General features: G+C 50.1%; 1 protein-coding gene across 9 annotated transcripts in view; it reads left to right on the top strand.

The window, feature by feature from the left end:
• CADM1 (cell adhesion molecule 1) overlaps window positions 1–15,422 on the top strand; it is a 134,331-nt gene that overhangs the window by 83,691 nt on the left and 35,218 nt on the right. For all 9 annotated transcript variants that reach the window (XM_063178283.1, XM_063178282.1, XM_063178280.1 and 6 more), the window contains exons 2-5: window positions 5,527–5,673; window positions 6,563–6,715; window positions 9,033–9,170; window positions 10,857–11,012. In XM_063178283.1, coding sequence (XP_063034353.1) covers window positions 5,527–5,673; window positions 6,563–6,715; window positions 9,033–9,170; window positions 10,857–11,012 — 594 coding nt within the window. The remainder of the gene's footprint in view (window positions 1–5,526; window positions 5,674–6,562; window positions 6,716–9,032; window positions 9,171–10,856; window positions 11,013–15,422) is intronic.

The raw sequence follows: 15,422 nt of genomic DNA, 5'->3' as shown, positions 1-15,422 counted from the left end.
TGAGGGGAGGGCAAAGGAGCTGCTGAGTCTGAAACACGCTCTGGCCACAGCCACAGAGGCTGTCATGGCAGAAAAAGAGAATTTTGTTCTTAACATCCAAAGGAATACTTCAATTTGGGCATAACACAGGATTTTTGTTCCTGTACCGTTGTGGTTTCAGCCAGTGGAAAGAATTCCCTGATGCCATTGCATCACATAGACATTCGCTATGTTTAAAGTCAGTGCAGCCTCCAGTGTAATTTCGGAGCTATTGTCATCTTTTATTCTTACTCTTTAAGCCAGAAAAGCCATAAAGGTGGCAATGGCATTTTTTTTCTGCACAAATTTAATATCTGTGCAGAACTCGCTTGAATTTGCCGTATATTTCTGTGAAGTGGCTGTTTCATAGCGTAAACTCGCTCCTCACAATAAGTAATTTTTAGCACCATCTTGCAGGCTGTCTGAGTGTGGGGAGCAGCTCAGGGGAAGTGTGATGGGAGCGGGGAGAGGAGCGGGCGCTGCGAGAGCGCTGAGAAAATCTGTGCCGAGAAGGAGGGGAGGGAGAGGTCCCTGGGACTGCTGGGGCTGCCGCAGCCTGTGACAGGGATGGCATCCGGGTGCCTCTGTCCCTGCAGACGGTGCCAGGGGGACTCAAGGAAATCAGCATTTCGTGAATGCTAATTCCTCCCACCCCTCCTCTTCTCGCTCCTAAATGGAAACTGGGGCTTTGAGCATCGCCAGGGGATCCCAAACCTGGCACAGCAAAGTTGTCTCTGCTGTTAGAGCCCTTCCTCAGAGCAGTTCTCCTCAACCTGGCTGCGTCATAAAGGAAGGATAACACGCATTAAATGTGGAAGTAAAACCCAAATACCAGGTGAGCGTTACCGAATCAATTTGCTGTGGTCTGTGCCTCAGAGGGAGACAGGGAGCTGCCATACCCCATTCCCATCATCACTGAGCAAACCTTGCCCAGTTTGGCTCAGCTGCACCTTGCTTGAAAGTCTCTGTTCCCCTTGAGCTCAGCTAGGAATTTTCATGGGCAAGACTCTCCCCAGTGCTGAGTTGCAGCTGACAGACCTGCACAGAACTAACTCAAAAGGGAGATCTTTCTAGAATTCTATTTGTTTGCCACCATCACTTTTTTTGAAGAGCTCTTTGCCTGGGAATTGGAGTTGCTGAGTCTGTTTCTGGCCATGGAGAAGATGCTGAAGAGGGAATAAGAGCTACTTGAATGCAGAAAAATCTCAGAGAGGCTTGACTCGGGGTCACAAAACTGGTAATTACATCTTATTAGAAGAGAAAGTTGCTGTTGCAAAAGGTTCGTTGTGAACCTTGGTGGAAAACAACATTTTCCTCTGGGGCGAGGGCACTGGCAGAAGAATTGCTCAGGGGTGCCACGTCTGGCTCCAGGCTCCATGGCCTTGGTGGGTTTCTCTTGGAGACTGTGCAGGGGTGGAAGGAGCAGCAGCTGCCTTGTCCTGCTCTGCCTGCAGCCCAGCCTGCCACAGTGAGTGAGAACACCCACGGAGGATGCAGACTGGCTGTGCTGGGGCTGTGGAAGGATGCAGGCTGGCCGTGCTGGGGCCGTGGGAGCTCTGCATTCTTGCCCAGCCTGTTCTGCCCTGCTGCAGGACCCTCCTGCTGCACTAGAGCCACACGTGTGTCCGTGTGCTCCCTTGGTCTCCAGCTGCTGCCCATGAAAAGATGCCACGGAATTAACTCCATCGGCAGCAATTGCCTCTCCCTGCCAGCACAATCAGCGTGGATTGTCTGTTCTTTTCCAAAGTTCAAGTGTGACGACTGCAGCTTTTTAAAGCGGTCTCTCAGGACTGGGAGCCTGCTTGCACGGAGCTCCAGTGGCGTCTCCCAGCGCTGCTGGCAGTTCTCCTCTCCCTCCTAGAGGCAGATCTGCAGGGTGGTTAGTGGCTTTGGGTCCCCTCCTTTTTCCTGTGTCCGATCCGTGACCAGGAGTCTCTGGTTCTCTTCTCTCCCTGGAAAGCAGACTGTGATGTTTGTGTTAAGGGGAAGAGATGAAGCTCTCAGTGATGGATGAGAGAGCAGAGGAGCTGCTCAGCTCAGGGAGGAGAAGGAGCACAAAGGAGACAAAGCTTCTGGGGAGGTGGATGCTCAGTGTTTATAAACCCACTTGTCTCTGCTCTAACCACCACATTTCCTTTTAGGTACTTGAAACTGATAGATGAATGTTGACATTCAAATTGTGTTAATTCTGGGAATGGAGCTTGGTGTCGCTTTTTTCCTTGAGCACGTGGGCAGTTTGTGTATCTGTGCGAGTTGTTTCTCCTGACTCAATCTATTAAGAGGAATTTTGTTTAGGTTTAGGGCTTAGACAGTTCAGGTGTAATGAAAACCCTTCTTCCTTGGAAAGCATTTGTGTCGGGATCCTGCAGGCTGAGCCAGCAGGGCTGCAGCTCACGCTGGGGCACCTGTGGTTAGAAATTCCACAGAAATTGAAGAACCATGCTCCCCAGCACGTATTTTTAATCTTTCCTCTCCTCTCCCTGACGCTTCCCTCTAGCCCAGCGTCCTACAAGCGGAGAAAGAATTGATTTTAAATGTGACCGCTGAATATGAGCCAAGGTCCCTGGGCTGTGTCCAGCTGGGGGGAACTTGTTTGAAACACAATTTACTCGTCTGTGTGTGTCTGCAGCCCTAAGAGGAGAGACTGCAGTGGTCTAAGGCAGGGAGACAAGTGCAGAAATTAATTGTACAGGTTGCAGCCAAAGCGTCCCTCCAGCACTGTCCCCCTCCTCGCCCCCCTTGCAGTAAGTACAAAACAAGGTGTCATTTCTCACCTTCACAGGGAGGTTCAGCAAACGAGGCTGCAGAATTGCTTTGGGTAATGGAGGAAGCACAGTCGTGTTTTCCCTGCAGGCACTGCAGACACCCATTTGGGCGATTCCCTTGCTGTTGACACCGTGCGTGTGTTAGACAGGGGCTCACCCCAGAGATTCCCCCCAGAACGTGGCTTCCTTTCTGTTCTGTTCCACTCCCTCTGGAGCAATCCCTTGGACTCCAAGCCAAGATTTTCAAGGCCCTGAGCCCAGTCCTGGACTGTCTGTCCTGGTGTCTGTCCGTCACACTCTAGGATGAGGATTTGTCCCTTATGTTGGAGTCCCAAAAGGAAGCCTTGGTCTGAATCATGGACACTGTGCTGTCATAATCCCTTCACATTTGATAGATGAAAATCTGTCCATATCATTCTGTTGGGGCTTTCCATTGGATCTGCTTGTGCTGTGCCCCTCCAAAGCATTCCCAGGATTTAATGTTGGTTCTCAACAGTAATTTTCCTTTGCCTCTCTTAGCTCCTGAGATTCCCTGTTGAGTCCATAAATTTCATCTGCCCTCCCCAGCCTGTCCTTTTCCGTTCCAAAATATTGTCAATGCTGTGTGTGTGTGTGTGCTTTAATGCTCCTCAAAATACGTATACACTGACAGTAAATATTTACTGAGAAACTTGCCGAGCTGTTGACAATGAGGATGGGTCTGAGGAGTTCTTGCTTTGTGCTGCGTTTTTATTTAATTTAGTTTGTAATTGCTGCTGCTGGTGGTGGGAATGGCTTTCCTGGGAGCAGAGAGGGGAACGTGCAGCAGCATGAGGAGGGGTGCCCGCCGTGGCTGGGTGCAGCAGAGCAGACAGGGCTGCTCAGACACCCTGGGATGGAGAACAAAGAGGCTGGGGCTGCTCTGAGCCGTGGAGGGGCTCAGCGTGTCCTCGAGTGCTCCCTGCCCACGGTTAACCCGGGTAAAAGCTTCTCCAGAGGGATCTGGTGCTGGGCGGACTCTGCAGCCATCCATCGGCGGGCTCAGTGCTGCAGCATCCCGGTGTGAAAAGCTTCAGTGCCTTGAACTTCAAATAATTTATTTCTAAATTACTTCTACTGTAATTCTTATTAATTCAAATAGTCTTCTAAGCTGATGTAAAATTCAGTAAACGCAAGGAACAGTTTAATGAATTGAAAATAGGATTGAGTCTTTTAAAGTAAATGTAAAAAAATATGCTGGCAATAATTGCTTAGATGGAAATCGAATCTTAATAGCTTTGTTAATGATTTGTAGGGAATATTGCGTTTATGAGAACATATCAAGCTGATCCTTGTGCAAGAACCTTGTTTAGAATGGGTTTGATAAAATTATTCCCCAGAAGCAGTTAGTAATGTTTAATATTTTTGCTTGAACCACTTTGGAGATGTTTGATTTCATTGATGTGGCTGTGCAGGGCTGCTCCAGCACCTCCAGGGCAGCAGGGCACAGGCAGGGCAGGGCTCTGCACAGGGTTTGGGATTTGAGAACAGAATCATTTAGGCTGAAAAAGCCCTCTGAGATTGAGTCCAGCCATTAACATGTGTCCCCAAGGTTCAGGAACACCACATTAAGGGTGCTGGCAGTGTGGTGGGGTGGTTCAATGCTCATGTCCTGATCAGAGGGCTTTGGGCAGGGCCAGCTTCATCCTGGTGCACAGAATGAGGAGCAGGAGCCAGGCAGAGCTCTGGGACAGGCTCTGTGCCCCTCCTGACTGGGGCTGGGGGTCTGTGCTCCAATATGGGCATTACTGTTTGATACTAAATCTTCTTGTTGCTCCTCAAAGCTCATCAGTCTGGAGAATCTGTCTAAAATTTATACTGAGAGGGCAGAAAAATGTGCCCAGACTTCGGCTTTCTGCCCATCAGGTGTGGAGAGGAGTCTGATGCTTTATCAATCCTTCTCTTTCTCTTATGCACCTTTTTGTCAAACGTTTGTTTCCAAGGGATGTCAAATTATAGAGGCAAGTTGGAAAGAAAGATAAATTAAGGAAATGCAGGGTGAGAGAAAAGCTGGGGTTTAAATGTGATCCCCAGATTTCCTGTGTGCAGACTTGATCCCAATCCCATGTTTTTGGGTTTCTGGTGGCTGAGGCAGCTGGGGAGCAGCAGAGGATCCTCTGACCACCCAGCCTGTGCCATCCTGGCTCCATTTGGAGCATTGCTGTCAAAGTCTCAGTACTTGTCCCACTTTGATTCCCAGGGTTATGGAAGGATTGACATGCAAGGCACAGCTCCAGTGCCATCCCCGTGTCCTTTGGTGTTCAGGCCAGATGTCTCAGCGTGCCTTGCCTCATTAGGAGGAGAGTTTTGGGGTGGTGACCTGTAAATGATTACAAGGCTCCCACGGCATAATTGCAGAGGATCCTTTTTCCCCTGCCCCTGGACATTAATAGCACCTGCTGATTACACAGAGTGGGTAAGGACTGGTTCCCTGAAGTCTGCCTGCTGCAAAGGATCAGTGCTTCTTACAGGGAGTTGTTCCTTTGAGTAATTTACCAGGATATTTCTGCTGGGAGAGGAAGGGAATTTTTGGTGTTTCTGTGTGGGGCAGCAGTCCTTCCTCCTCTATTCCCATCTCAGAGCTCCTTTCTCGTTGCTCCTTTACCAGCTGCTTGGGCACCCAGGGTCAGAGCCTCACTGGCTGATGTTCCTCCCTTGGTGGCTGGAGCTTTTCATTCCCCGGTGTCATGTCTGACCTTGAGCCCTGCTTTGCTGTGTCCTGCAGGTCACGGTCAGAACCTGGTGACAGAGGATGTGACCGTGGTGGAGGGAGACGTGGCCACCATCAGCTGCCGCGTCAAGAACAGCGACGACTCCGTGATCCAGCTCCTGAACCCCAACAGGCAGACCATCTACTTCAGAGATTTCAGGCGTAAGTCTATGGCTCCTCCTTTGGTCGTGACTCCTCCTGTGCCTCACTCGCACTCAGGACACGGCATTTGCTGAGATCCCTCCTGTTTGTGCAGTGCTGGGCACTTACGGTTCACTGGCTCTGTGGAGGTAGGTGAGATAGACAATCATCATCTTCCCCTTAATGGAAAACTTCACAGTCCCCTCTAAAAGTCAGAGCATCTTACTTTGCAATGGGAATTGATTGTTGTAATTCAGGGTGAATTGCAATTGAATGCCAAATATTTAGCTGACACAAACAAATTGAGCAGGGCGACACCGAGACAGCGCAGCGTTCTCAGGAGTAATCTCTTCAGACCAAAGACTGAAAATTTCAGGACAATCTGTGCTGCTTTATACCCAAACTGAAATCTCTCATCACTTGCATGTCCAGTGGATATGTCTGTCCTGTGGTGACAGTGCCACAGTAGCTGCAGTGAGACACTTCAAATGGTCTGCATTAGTGTCACTGTGGGGACACGCCTGTCCTCTGCCCAGGAAGCAACAGGACACGAAAAAAGCTTTCAATTCTACTTCTCCCAATTCCTTCTTCCCTTAGGCTGTCCCTGAGTGCCTACACTTGGTCCTGGGGCTGCATAGACGCCATAAGCATTTCACCTACACATCCCTAATAAAACCTGGTAATAAAACTATGTCCAAAGATTTGATGCTGTGCCCTGTGATTGGTTCATGTTGATTATTGAGAACCAAAAGATTTTGTAGGTCCAGCTTGAAGGTAGGAAGCAGCTACTCCAGAGCCCAGGGGTGCTCGCCCTGATGTGCTGCTGCCTGTGGGGATTTGGGGCTGTGGTGTGGTGGGAAGGGGACACTGCCCCTGTCTGTGCAGTCACCAGGCTGTGCTTGCCCCACAGCCCTGAAGGACAGCAGGTTCCAGCTGGTGAACTTCTCCAACAGCGAGCTGCGGGTGTCCCTGACCAACGTGTCCATCTCAGACGAGGGGAGGTACTTCTGCCAGCTCTACACCGACCCGCCGCAGGAGATCTACACCACCATCACGGTGCTGGGTGAGGAGCCCTGCACACACGGGGGCACGGGGGGTTCTGTGCAGCCCTGGGGAGGGGGACTGGGAGCCAGCACTGAGCCCTGAGTGCTGGTGGCCGCAGGAGCAGTGTGGCAGTGACAGCCCCTGCTCTGTCTGAGCGGTTCCTGCCGATTAGCAGCGGCTTTTAAGGCTCCATTAGTGGGAGAACCTGAATCAGGGAGGGTGACTTAATGTAAGATCTCACTTGCTGATTAGTTTAAATCTTTCTTCTTTTGCTTAATGAGATTTGGGTCTTAGGTTTCTCTACGTTGTTAAGTGATGTTTATAAGCAGTTTTACTCTTGCTATTACAGTTATCAACACCTTCAAAGTTTCCGTGCACTTCCAGCACTCACAGGCAAGGGAAGCTCTTCCAGCTCCTGCCTCTAATCGTGCACAGGCAAAAACAGTTCCTTGGATTTGATTTCACTGCTGGCAATGCTGAGAAGGTGTTTGAAAGGAGAACACTCATTTCATTCACCTGTAAGCCAGCACCGCGTGTCTTTCAAGTGGGAGACATAATGCAGGTTTTTGTTGGGTTTTTTTAGAGCATGAATCATGCTTTAGAACTGAGGGAAGAGTCAGTTTTCTTGCCTTGTACTTGAGTTGTTTTTGAGCAGCCTTTGTGGCATGGCCAGAGCGTGTGCTGCCTTTCCCCCCACATCCATAAGGGAGGTGGTTTCTTATCACCTTTGTCATGCTCTAGGGTCAAACCTCAGCTCAGGAAGCAGGCAAGGATGAGGGAGAGGTCTTGGTACTTGCATGGAGAGATTGGGCACTGTGATGCCAGGCATGGCTTGTCTTGCCTGTCCTTTCCATTATTGGCTCCCTAATTAGGGGAGCTAATGAGCCAGGGTGGGGGAGTGGTGCTCGGTGTGGCATTGGCTGCTCCTCCCAGCAACTTGTTCCCCACCAAGAATCTCGTGGCCATCACCAGCCTTTGGCAGGGCTGAAGCTGTGTCAAAGCCTGATTCTGCTGGCCTGCCTGTGGTGCTGCCAGCTCGGGAGGGCACAGGGAGGTGCTGAGGTGTCCCCTTTGCAGCTGGCATTCGGGGGGAGCTGCACGTTGGCTTCGGCACTTTCATGTCTTCTGTGACACAATATGTAGATTTATTCATGCTTAATTGGAACATGTGAAACTCTCAAATATGTAGCTCATTCTGTTCTTTTTAGAGAGAAGCCACAAGTGACTAATTAGTCCATTTGATCATCTGGATGGTATTTATACATATTTGTTCTTCATTAGCTTTAAGACCTGTGAGTCACATCTGAACTGTGCAGTTGCTTAATCACATTGATCAGAGCAAAGTTGAGTTTCCTTTGGAAGTTCTGGGATTTTCTGAAGCCATGACTCTGCCATGAGAGCTCTCGCTGTTCACTTTTTCTTGGGTTTTGCCTCGCTGCTGGTGCTTTCATGGGAAAGAGATTCCCCTGTTCCCATGTCTTAATTTTTAAGCTCATTTGTCCAATTTCTGGGCTGTGCTGCAGTGGCTGTTACCCCTGAAGTTACAGCCTGTTTCTCAGTATTACTGGATGATTTTTCATTGGGTACAATCTCCCAGCTTTGTGTTTTGGGAGACTCCTGACCTAGGGAAGATGTGTGCTTGGGCAAAGGACGTGGCACTTAGTTCCACCCCAAAGGATGTGGCACTTGTGGCCAGGCACAGATCCAGCTCCCCCTTCCTTTGGGGTGGTTTTGGGGTGGTTTGTGGGGGTGTGATGGGCGCAGAGCTCTTCCCAAGGGACGCTGTTCCACTCCAGGCTTGTGCTCGGTGGCTTTTCGAGCATCTTAAATGAGGTTGATGTTTGCTGGCCTGCTTCCATGCTCACGGCTGAGCCTTGGAGCTGAACAGCAGGAGAGAAAAATTGCCGTGGAGGTTAGAGGCTTGGTAAGTAATGCAGTGCCAAGTGTCAGCTTTTGTGTTTCCTCTCCTTGTCAGAGAAGTCAGGAAATGTGCACGGAGTCAAGCTGGATTTTTAAATAGCAGCACACACCCGAGCAGCACGGGAGGCTGCGGCTCTCCCTGGAACCGTGCCTGCCTGGCAGAGGGAACAGAAAGTTACAACCCTGATAAGTAATAATTTGTGAGACTGCGGTGATTATTAGGTGGAGAGTGAAAGTGCTCACTCCAATTACTGCAAAACCACCTATCAAAGGGTTTGATTGATTGAAAGATCAAATAAATGCTGGTTGCTTGTTTCCTGCGGTAGATTTTACTGGTTTTCCTCAAGGTTTTGTCCTGTGTTAGTGATCAAAAGACGTTTTTTTTCATCTGGTTTGTGTTGTGTTTCCCATTCCAGTGCCACCACGCAATTTGGTAATTGATATCGAGAAAGAAACGGCCGTGGAGGGAGAGGAGATTGAGCTGAACTGCACTGCCATGGCCAGCAGACCAGCCACCACCATCAGATGGTTCAAAGGCAACAAGGAGCTAACGGGTAGATGTGTCCTCTCAGTCCCTTGCTTTGTTCAGGGAGCTGAAGTGATTTATGTAACGCTGGGTGTTTGTTCTCTGCTGCCAGTTAAGGGGAAAAAAAAGTAAGAAAAGTAGAGCGAGCTTCTTTGAGCACCAGCTGAGGAACAAAGGACTGTGTGGGCAGACAGATTATTCCCTAACGCGGGGGGCTGAACTCCATTTGGTCCTCTGCCCACCTGCCAGCCTCGAGTGGCGGGTTCTGGAGTCCTGCTGTAACTGCAGGTGACCTTGAGGAGCCCAGGGCTGTGCTCTGAATTCATTTCTGCATGGCTTGTGTAGCTTTCTGCCCTGTTTCAGCTACGAGAGGGATCGTCTGCGCTTTGGGCTGGAAGGATTTGCAATTCACCTTCACGTCTAGCTCTCCCTTGTTTGTAGAGCGTTTTCCCTGCGTTCAGTTGAATATTCATCCAAGATGGGTTTCTCTGACTCCCTGAAGTCTGGTGGCTCCCAGTACTTGCACATTCAAGTCACTGACTCTGATTGCATGTGACACGCTGTTAGTTTAAGTCTGCATGTAGATGTGAGCTTGGTTGACAACACCTTTGTGCTTTACCCAGTCTGAGACGCTGACGGACTCTCTGCAGAAGTCCAGACTCATTACTTCAAACCCACTCCCCTGCAAGGACAGGATAAAATCCTCTGTTTAAGCCCAGCACTTCAGAGCATTTGAGCAGGCCACATGCTGGCAGGATGCTGGCACAGGTGGGATGCAAACCTGGCCCAGTGGTGCCCCGCTGTGTCCCAGCACCGTGGTGTGCAGGAGTTAATGATCCTGTTCTGGTTCCCTTCACCATGCCAGTGGGCAGCAGGACAAAGCGTCTGTCCCTTTCTGCCTGACCTGTGCAGCTTCTTGATTGAGTTTTCTGTTAGCAGTCAAATCCCAGCTTTGAGTTCCCTGGGAAGATTGCTGAGCTTCATGTAATACCTCCTTGCCCTGCTCAGTCTTCAGATTTTTTTTTTAACAAAGTAGAGACTGAAACATTTGGCTCTGAGTTTGTGAATCACAGGAAGTGTGGCTTTGCCCATGGGAAAGCTTTTCCTCCAAATATCAAGGGGTGTCTGCATGTGTCACCTGTTTCACTCTCATATATTATACAGCAATATTTGGTGTCTGGAAGAGCTCTGCTACAGAAGTTACTCTTAGCAATTTTGCCTGTGAATTCTTAAATAAAGAGGCACAGATCAGAGCGGGGCTGCACTGTCAGCAGGCGCTTGCTGAGTTCCTGGAGAAATCCTTTTTCTGCTGTCTTGTCTCGTCTCGTTTTGTCTTGTCTTCCTGCTTGTTTCCATCTCGGCATCCCTCAGGCAGCCAGTCCCGAGCTGGGCTCCCCTCCCTCAAACAGAGCGCTGCTGAAAATGCTCCCACCTACCCATGCTGCTTTTAATTAATCTAATCTGTTAAATCGCTTTTGTGGCTGACTGTTGATTCAGGAGTGGGAGGGGATTTGTAGCTCATTGGTTTGAGAGTTTGGGGATTTGGGGATGGCGGTAATCATTGCAGTAACATCGCCTGGCCGGAGGCTGACGGGGAGGACGGGATGGGTGTCCAGAGGGGAGGTGGACAGGAGGGAGGTGGACAGGAGGGAGGCGGCCTGGCTGCAGGGCGTCCCCCTGCCCTCACTGCCCTGTCCCTGTGCTCCCCGGCCAGGCAAGTCGGAGGTGGAGCGGTGGTCGGACATGTACACGGTGACCAGCCAGCTCCTGCTGAAGGTGGGGCGCGAGGACGACGGCGTGCCCGTCATCTGCCTGGTGGATCACCCTGCCGTCAAGGACCTGCAGACACAGCGTTACCTGGAAGTCATGTGTGAGTAGCAGAACCTTTCATTCTCTTCATGTGTAACACTGTGTGCTTGGGAGTTCAGCAACCATTCCCTACATGTTCAGATTCCAACACCAATATGGATTATATCGTGTTACACAGAAATCGTAAACGCAATGTAAGGTAACACTTCACGGGTGAAGCCACGACTTTCCCGGCCCTCTCTGATACCATAAATACTTTGTTCTCTGATGAAATAACTCTCTGGACGTAGAATTTGCATCAAAGGTTTCTGGCTGGGCTTTATAATTGTCAGAACAGATTAAATCTGAGTATTTTTCTTCTAGCAACTTACTTACCTCTGAAAAGTGCTTCTCCCCCTCCAAAGCAACTGGCCACCATGGCGAGTTTACTGGCAAAAACTCCTGTACTGCTCCTGACATGTTCATTGTTAATAATGCATCTCACTTCCCTTAGGAGCTGCTCCGCTGTACATGACAGCAGCAAGCAGGTACCTGGAAATAGCTGTGGTCCCAAATGCACCCGGTGGAGATTTTGGAGTGTGTACATGCATCCCTATGTTCTGAAACATCTCCCAAAAGCAAAGTGGGATGGTCCCTACAGCGAGGCCGTGTGCTTGGAAAGCCAGGCCCTGAGACGATTCAAAGCCCTTGTTTTTGTAGGGTCCCTTCAACTACATCACACTGAAAGGAGGAGAGGAAGTTTGGTATTAATTTATTTCATCTGCTTCATTATGTAGTTTCATTATGAACATCTTGGTTACAATTCTCGTATCTCCGAAAGTAGCGGGAAGTAATGTTCCTGTAATGAGGAAAACAGGAATGATCAGATACTGCCTAAATTGACAGATACGAGATTTCTTGCGACTGTGCTAATGTGTAATTCATTTATGCAAACTTAATGTCCATTAACATTTCTTGCAGAGCTCCATTAGCTTTAATAATACATTAGCACCTTTGTGAGGCGTGATCAAATACTTAACGGGGAAGAGCAAGAAATGCCATCTACCCTGTTGTGTGAGGGGATTGGAACTCACTGGGCTGGAAGAGCGTTGGACAACCTTGAGGCTTCCTCTCAGAAATCTCTGCAATCCTGGTGATTTGGTGGAATAGGAGAGTGCCACTGTTTCGGGGGAATTAAGTGAACATTTCATCTCTTTTTTCCTCAAATCAATCCCTCCTTGGCCACTTTGGTTTGCAGCCTTAGGGGTTGCCTGTGCAATGAGGGCAAAGCACCCCTAAAGCACAGTTCTTTGTTCAGCTCCTGCACTGGAGGCCCTGCTGCTGAAATCTGCATTTCCTTGGGCTGTTTGTGGGAATGAGGCCTTCTCAGGAGGGAGCAGGGATGAGCAGGAGAGGAGAGTTCAGACTGATTTGGTTTTACGTTCTGATTTAAACTCTGAGCTTGTTAAAAGTAATTATGTCCCAATGTGGGGACTTGACCCCGTTAGCCCAGTCTGTTCCTTGAGTGGGCAGAGCAGATGGCCAGAGAGGAGCCCCAGCCCAAGAACTTGTCCTGCATTGTGACCTTGTGGCTCGATGGGCTGGAGCATGGCCAGACACCTGCATTTCATACCTGCTGCAGGGCTGTAGCTTGAAGAAAAGGCAGTTTCAGAGCAAGCTCTTACCCTGGAGCTTCTGCTGTCTGACAGTGATGAGTTGTTGGCCAGTGGGAGAGTGTGGGCAGCAGGAAGAGCCTCTTGTCCTTGCACACAGGCGTCCCCATCAGTGCTCCCACAGAGCTCTGCCCTGGGGCTCCTGCACTGACACCTTCTCAGCTGATTTTGGACGTGGGATGTGCAGCAGAGGATGCTTCTCCAGCTGCTGTCTGTGCCTCCACTGTCCATGGCGTGTCCTTGCAGGCACCCAGCTCCCAGGTCTGCAGAGACACTGGGAATCCCTGGCTCGTTCCGTGTGGATGTGGCTGCTTTCCCTGCAGCAGGTCCTTACCTGGGCTGCCTGTTCCCCTCTCCCTGCAGCAGGTCACTTACCTGGGCTGCCTGTTCCCCTCTCCCTGCAGCAGGTCACTTACCTGGGCTGCCTGTTCCCCTCTCCCTGCAGCAGGTCCTTACCTGGCCTGCCTGTTCCACTCTCTGCTCTGATTTTCCTCTCCCCACAAATCCTGCCCGCTCCCCTCTCGGGCGCAGCGGATCCTCCCCTTCAGAACATCAGCAGGGCACAAGAAAATGTTTTTCTCAGCAGATGTCGTATTTCTCTGCACTTAATGTATCCAACTGGAGCATGAAATGTGTTGGGGAAGGACAGGAGGATGATGGATGGAGCCTGCTCAGATAATGAGGTATTTTTTGTCTGACTAAATTTCAGAGTAGGGAGATATTTTTTCTGAGATGCAACTAAAAAGTTGTGGGGTTTGTTTTCCAAGAAAAAGAGCAGAAAACAACAATGCTGGGTGTTAACTTGTCCTATTTATGGAGTAAGCCATTTGCTGCATATCTGCCCTGGCACAGCATGGCCCATGGTGAAGTTGGAGGTGACTGCCTTCACGTGGCTGCAGGGTGTGTTACTGGAAGGAAATCTCTGTGAACAAGCAGTGTGACACGTGTGAAACCCTCCCCGAGCACCCCTCAAAAGCAAGGCAGGGCTGGAGTGAGAGTGGCGCACTCACAGTGGCCACAGCACTCCCATGCTGGGAGCACCCCCAGCCCTGGCAGGGACAGTGGCACTGGAGGGGAAATGTCCCCAGCTCTGCTGCAGCCACCGTGTTTCCGTGGATCTGATGGGAGACCAGTGCCTTGGGTGTAATTTTAGAAAGGAAATGAAGCAACAAAATGCATTAAAATGTCGTTAAGGAGCTGAATGGAACCAGATATTCTGGGAGACGTGCGAGTTGAGCCCTTGTGGTGCGTTTGCTGCTCTCATTATGTGACACTGGAAGCGAGCGTCGGACCTGGATTTTGGCCTTTTCTCTGGGCTGGCTTTTTGTCCTTTTCTGAAGTTATAATTACCCGTGCATTCATTTTTGTAGTACCTACATGTGTACCTTTAAAGCCTGCCCCAGTGGAGTCTTGTTGCAGCCTCTGCTGTTGCGATAGGAGAACTTTTTGTGCCCAATTATGTTTAAAATCAGCCGCATACGTTTGCTGCCGCATCTCCAGTAATCCTTACATTTCCGTCCAGTACAAATATTAATTGCATAGTTTGCAGTGAAGTTATTAACATCAATGTAATTTATCATCTGGAGATCGCTAAAAGCGAATAAATGAGTTGTTTTGTTCAGCGAGGTGTTGACCCCTTCAGAAACTTTGATTTAAAGCTGTTTTTTTTCTTTTAGTGAATATGAAAAGCACCACAATCAGCCGAGTGTTCAGTTATTTGATTTTCTGGGGCATTAGCCACTCTTGTTTGTGACATTTCCCAGTTGGGTGCTCGTTTGTGAGCTCATTAATAAGGTTTTCTCGGAGGAATGTTGTTGGGAGCACGGAGCGTGTGGGGCGACCGGGGCTCTGCCATTTGCAGGCATTAAGCAGCAGAGTGTGCTTAAATATTAAAAGAGAAGTGTTTATCCCCAAAATGCCTGTCGGGCTCTGGCATTCCTTTTCCTGCAACAAGCAACATGATTAAATTGCTTTCGTTAAGGGTGAATTTTGCAGAGTCGTGTTTGGGGTTGACAAGGCTCTTCCAGACAAGCTGTGATCTGCCAGTCCTGCTCATTCCTTATTTTAGACACGGGATCTATTTATTGAATAGATTTCTGTATTTTGGCTGAAAATCAGCAGTGCAGCCTCTCGTCCTTGTCAGAGGTGAGGAGCAGGCAGGGGATTGCCAGGCTGGGCTGGCTTTGACGCAGAGTGCATTCCTGATGAGCAGCCCCGCTGGATTTTGGAATAGAGGTGGCTGTTGTTTACACCTGAGGATCAGTGTTAACTTTGCTGACTCCTTTTAATATTGAAAAACACATTTTTCCTGCTCTTCCCTGAGTGAGATCAGAGACTCCCTCAAGTCAGTTTTTTGAGCAGCTCTCTTTGGCGCAGGGATGAGGAGCTGGATGAAGCGATGCCCACCTGAAGGGAGATGTGCTGAGCATTATCTGGGAAGTGCTGAGGCTGGGTTTACCTGCGTTGGGCAGGAACACGGCTTGGCCGCAGATGCCGCTCCCAGGGATGCCATCTGCCGTCAGGTTTGCCAGGAGGTACGTCAGCAGCTCGTGCAGGGATCAGAGAACGGATTTTAAGCTTGGACCCGGCCGCTCCCCGCCTGGCAGGGGCCGGAGCCTGCCCGGCTGAAGCCGTGGCAGAGCCCAGGCTGGCGGCTCCTCTGCCGGCCTGGCGCTGCCAAAAGCACCTCGTGCCGCTCTCCCAGCGCTTGGGAAGGGCCTTGTGGCTGTTTGCAGCCTCGCAGGGAGCGTGTCCTCGGGCAGGGTGCGCGGGTTGTCCCCAGGGATGGTCAGTGAGGGTCCCACAGCCGAGCCCTGAGC

This window comes from Melospiza melodia, chromosome 29 (assembly GCF_035770615.1).
Source record: "Melospiza melodia melodia isolate bMelMel2 chromosome 29, bMelMel2.pri, whole genome shotgun sequence".
Taxonomy (NCBI): domain Eukaryota; kingdom Metazoa; phylum Chordata; class Aves; order Passeriformes; family Passerellidae; genus Melospiza; species Melospiza melodia.
Note: the sequence above shows the minus strand (reverse complement) of the source record. Positions and strands in the feature narration are given on the sequence as shown.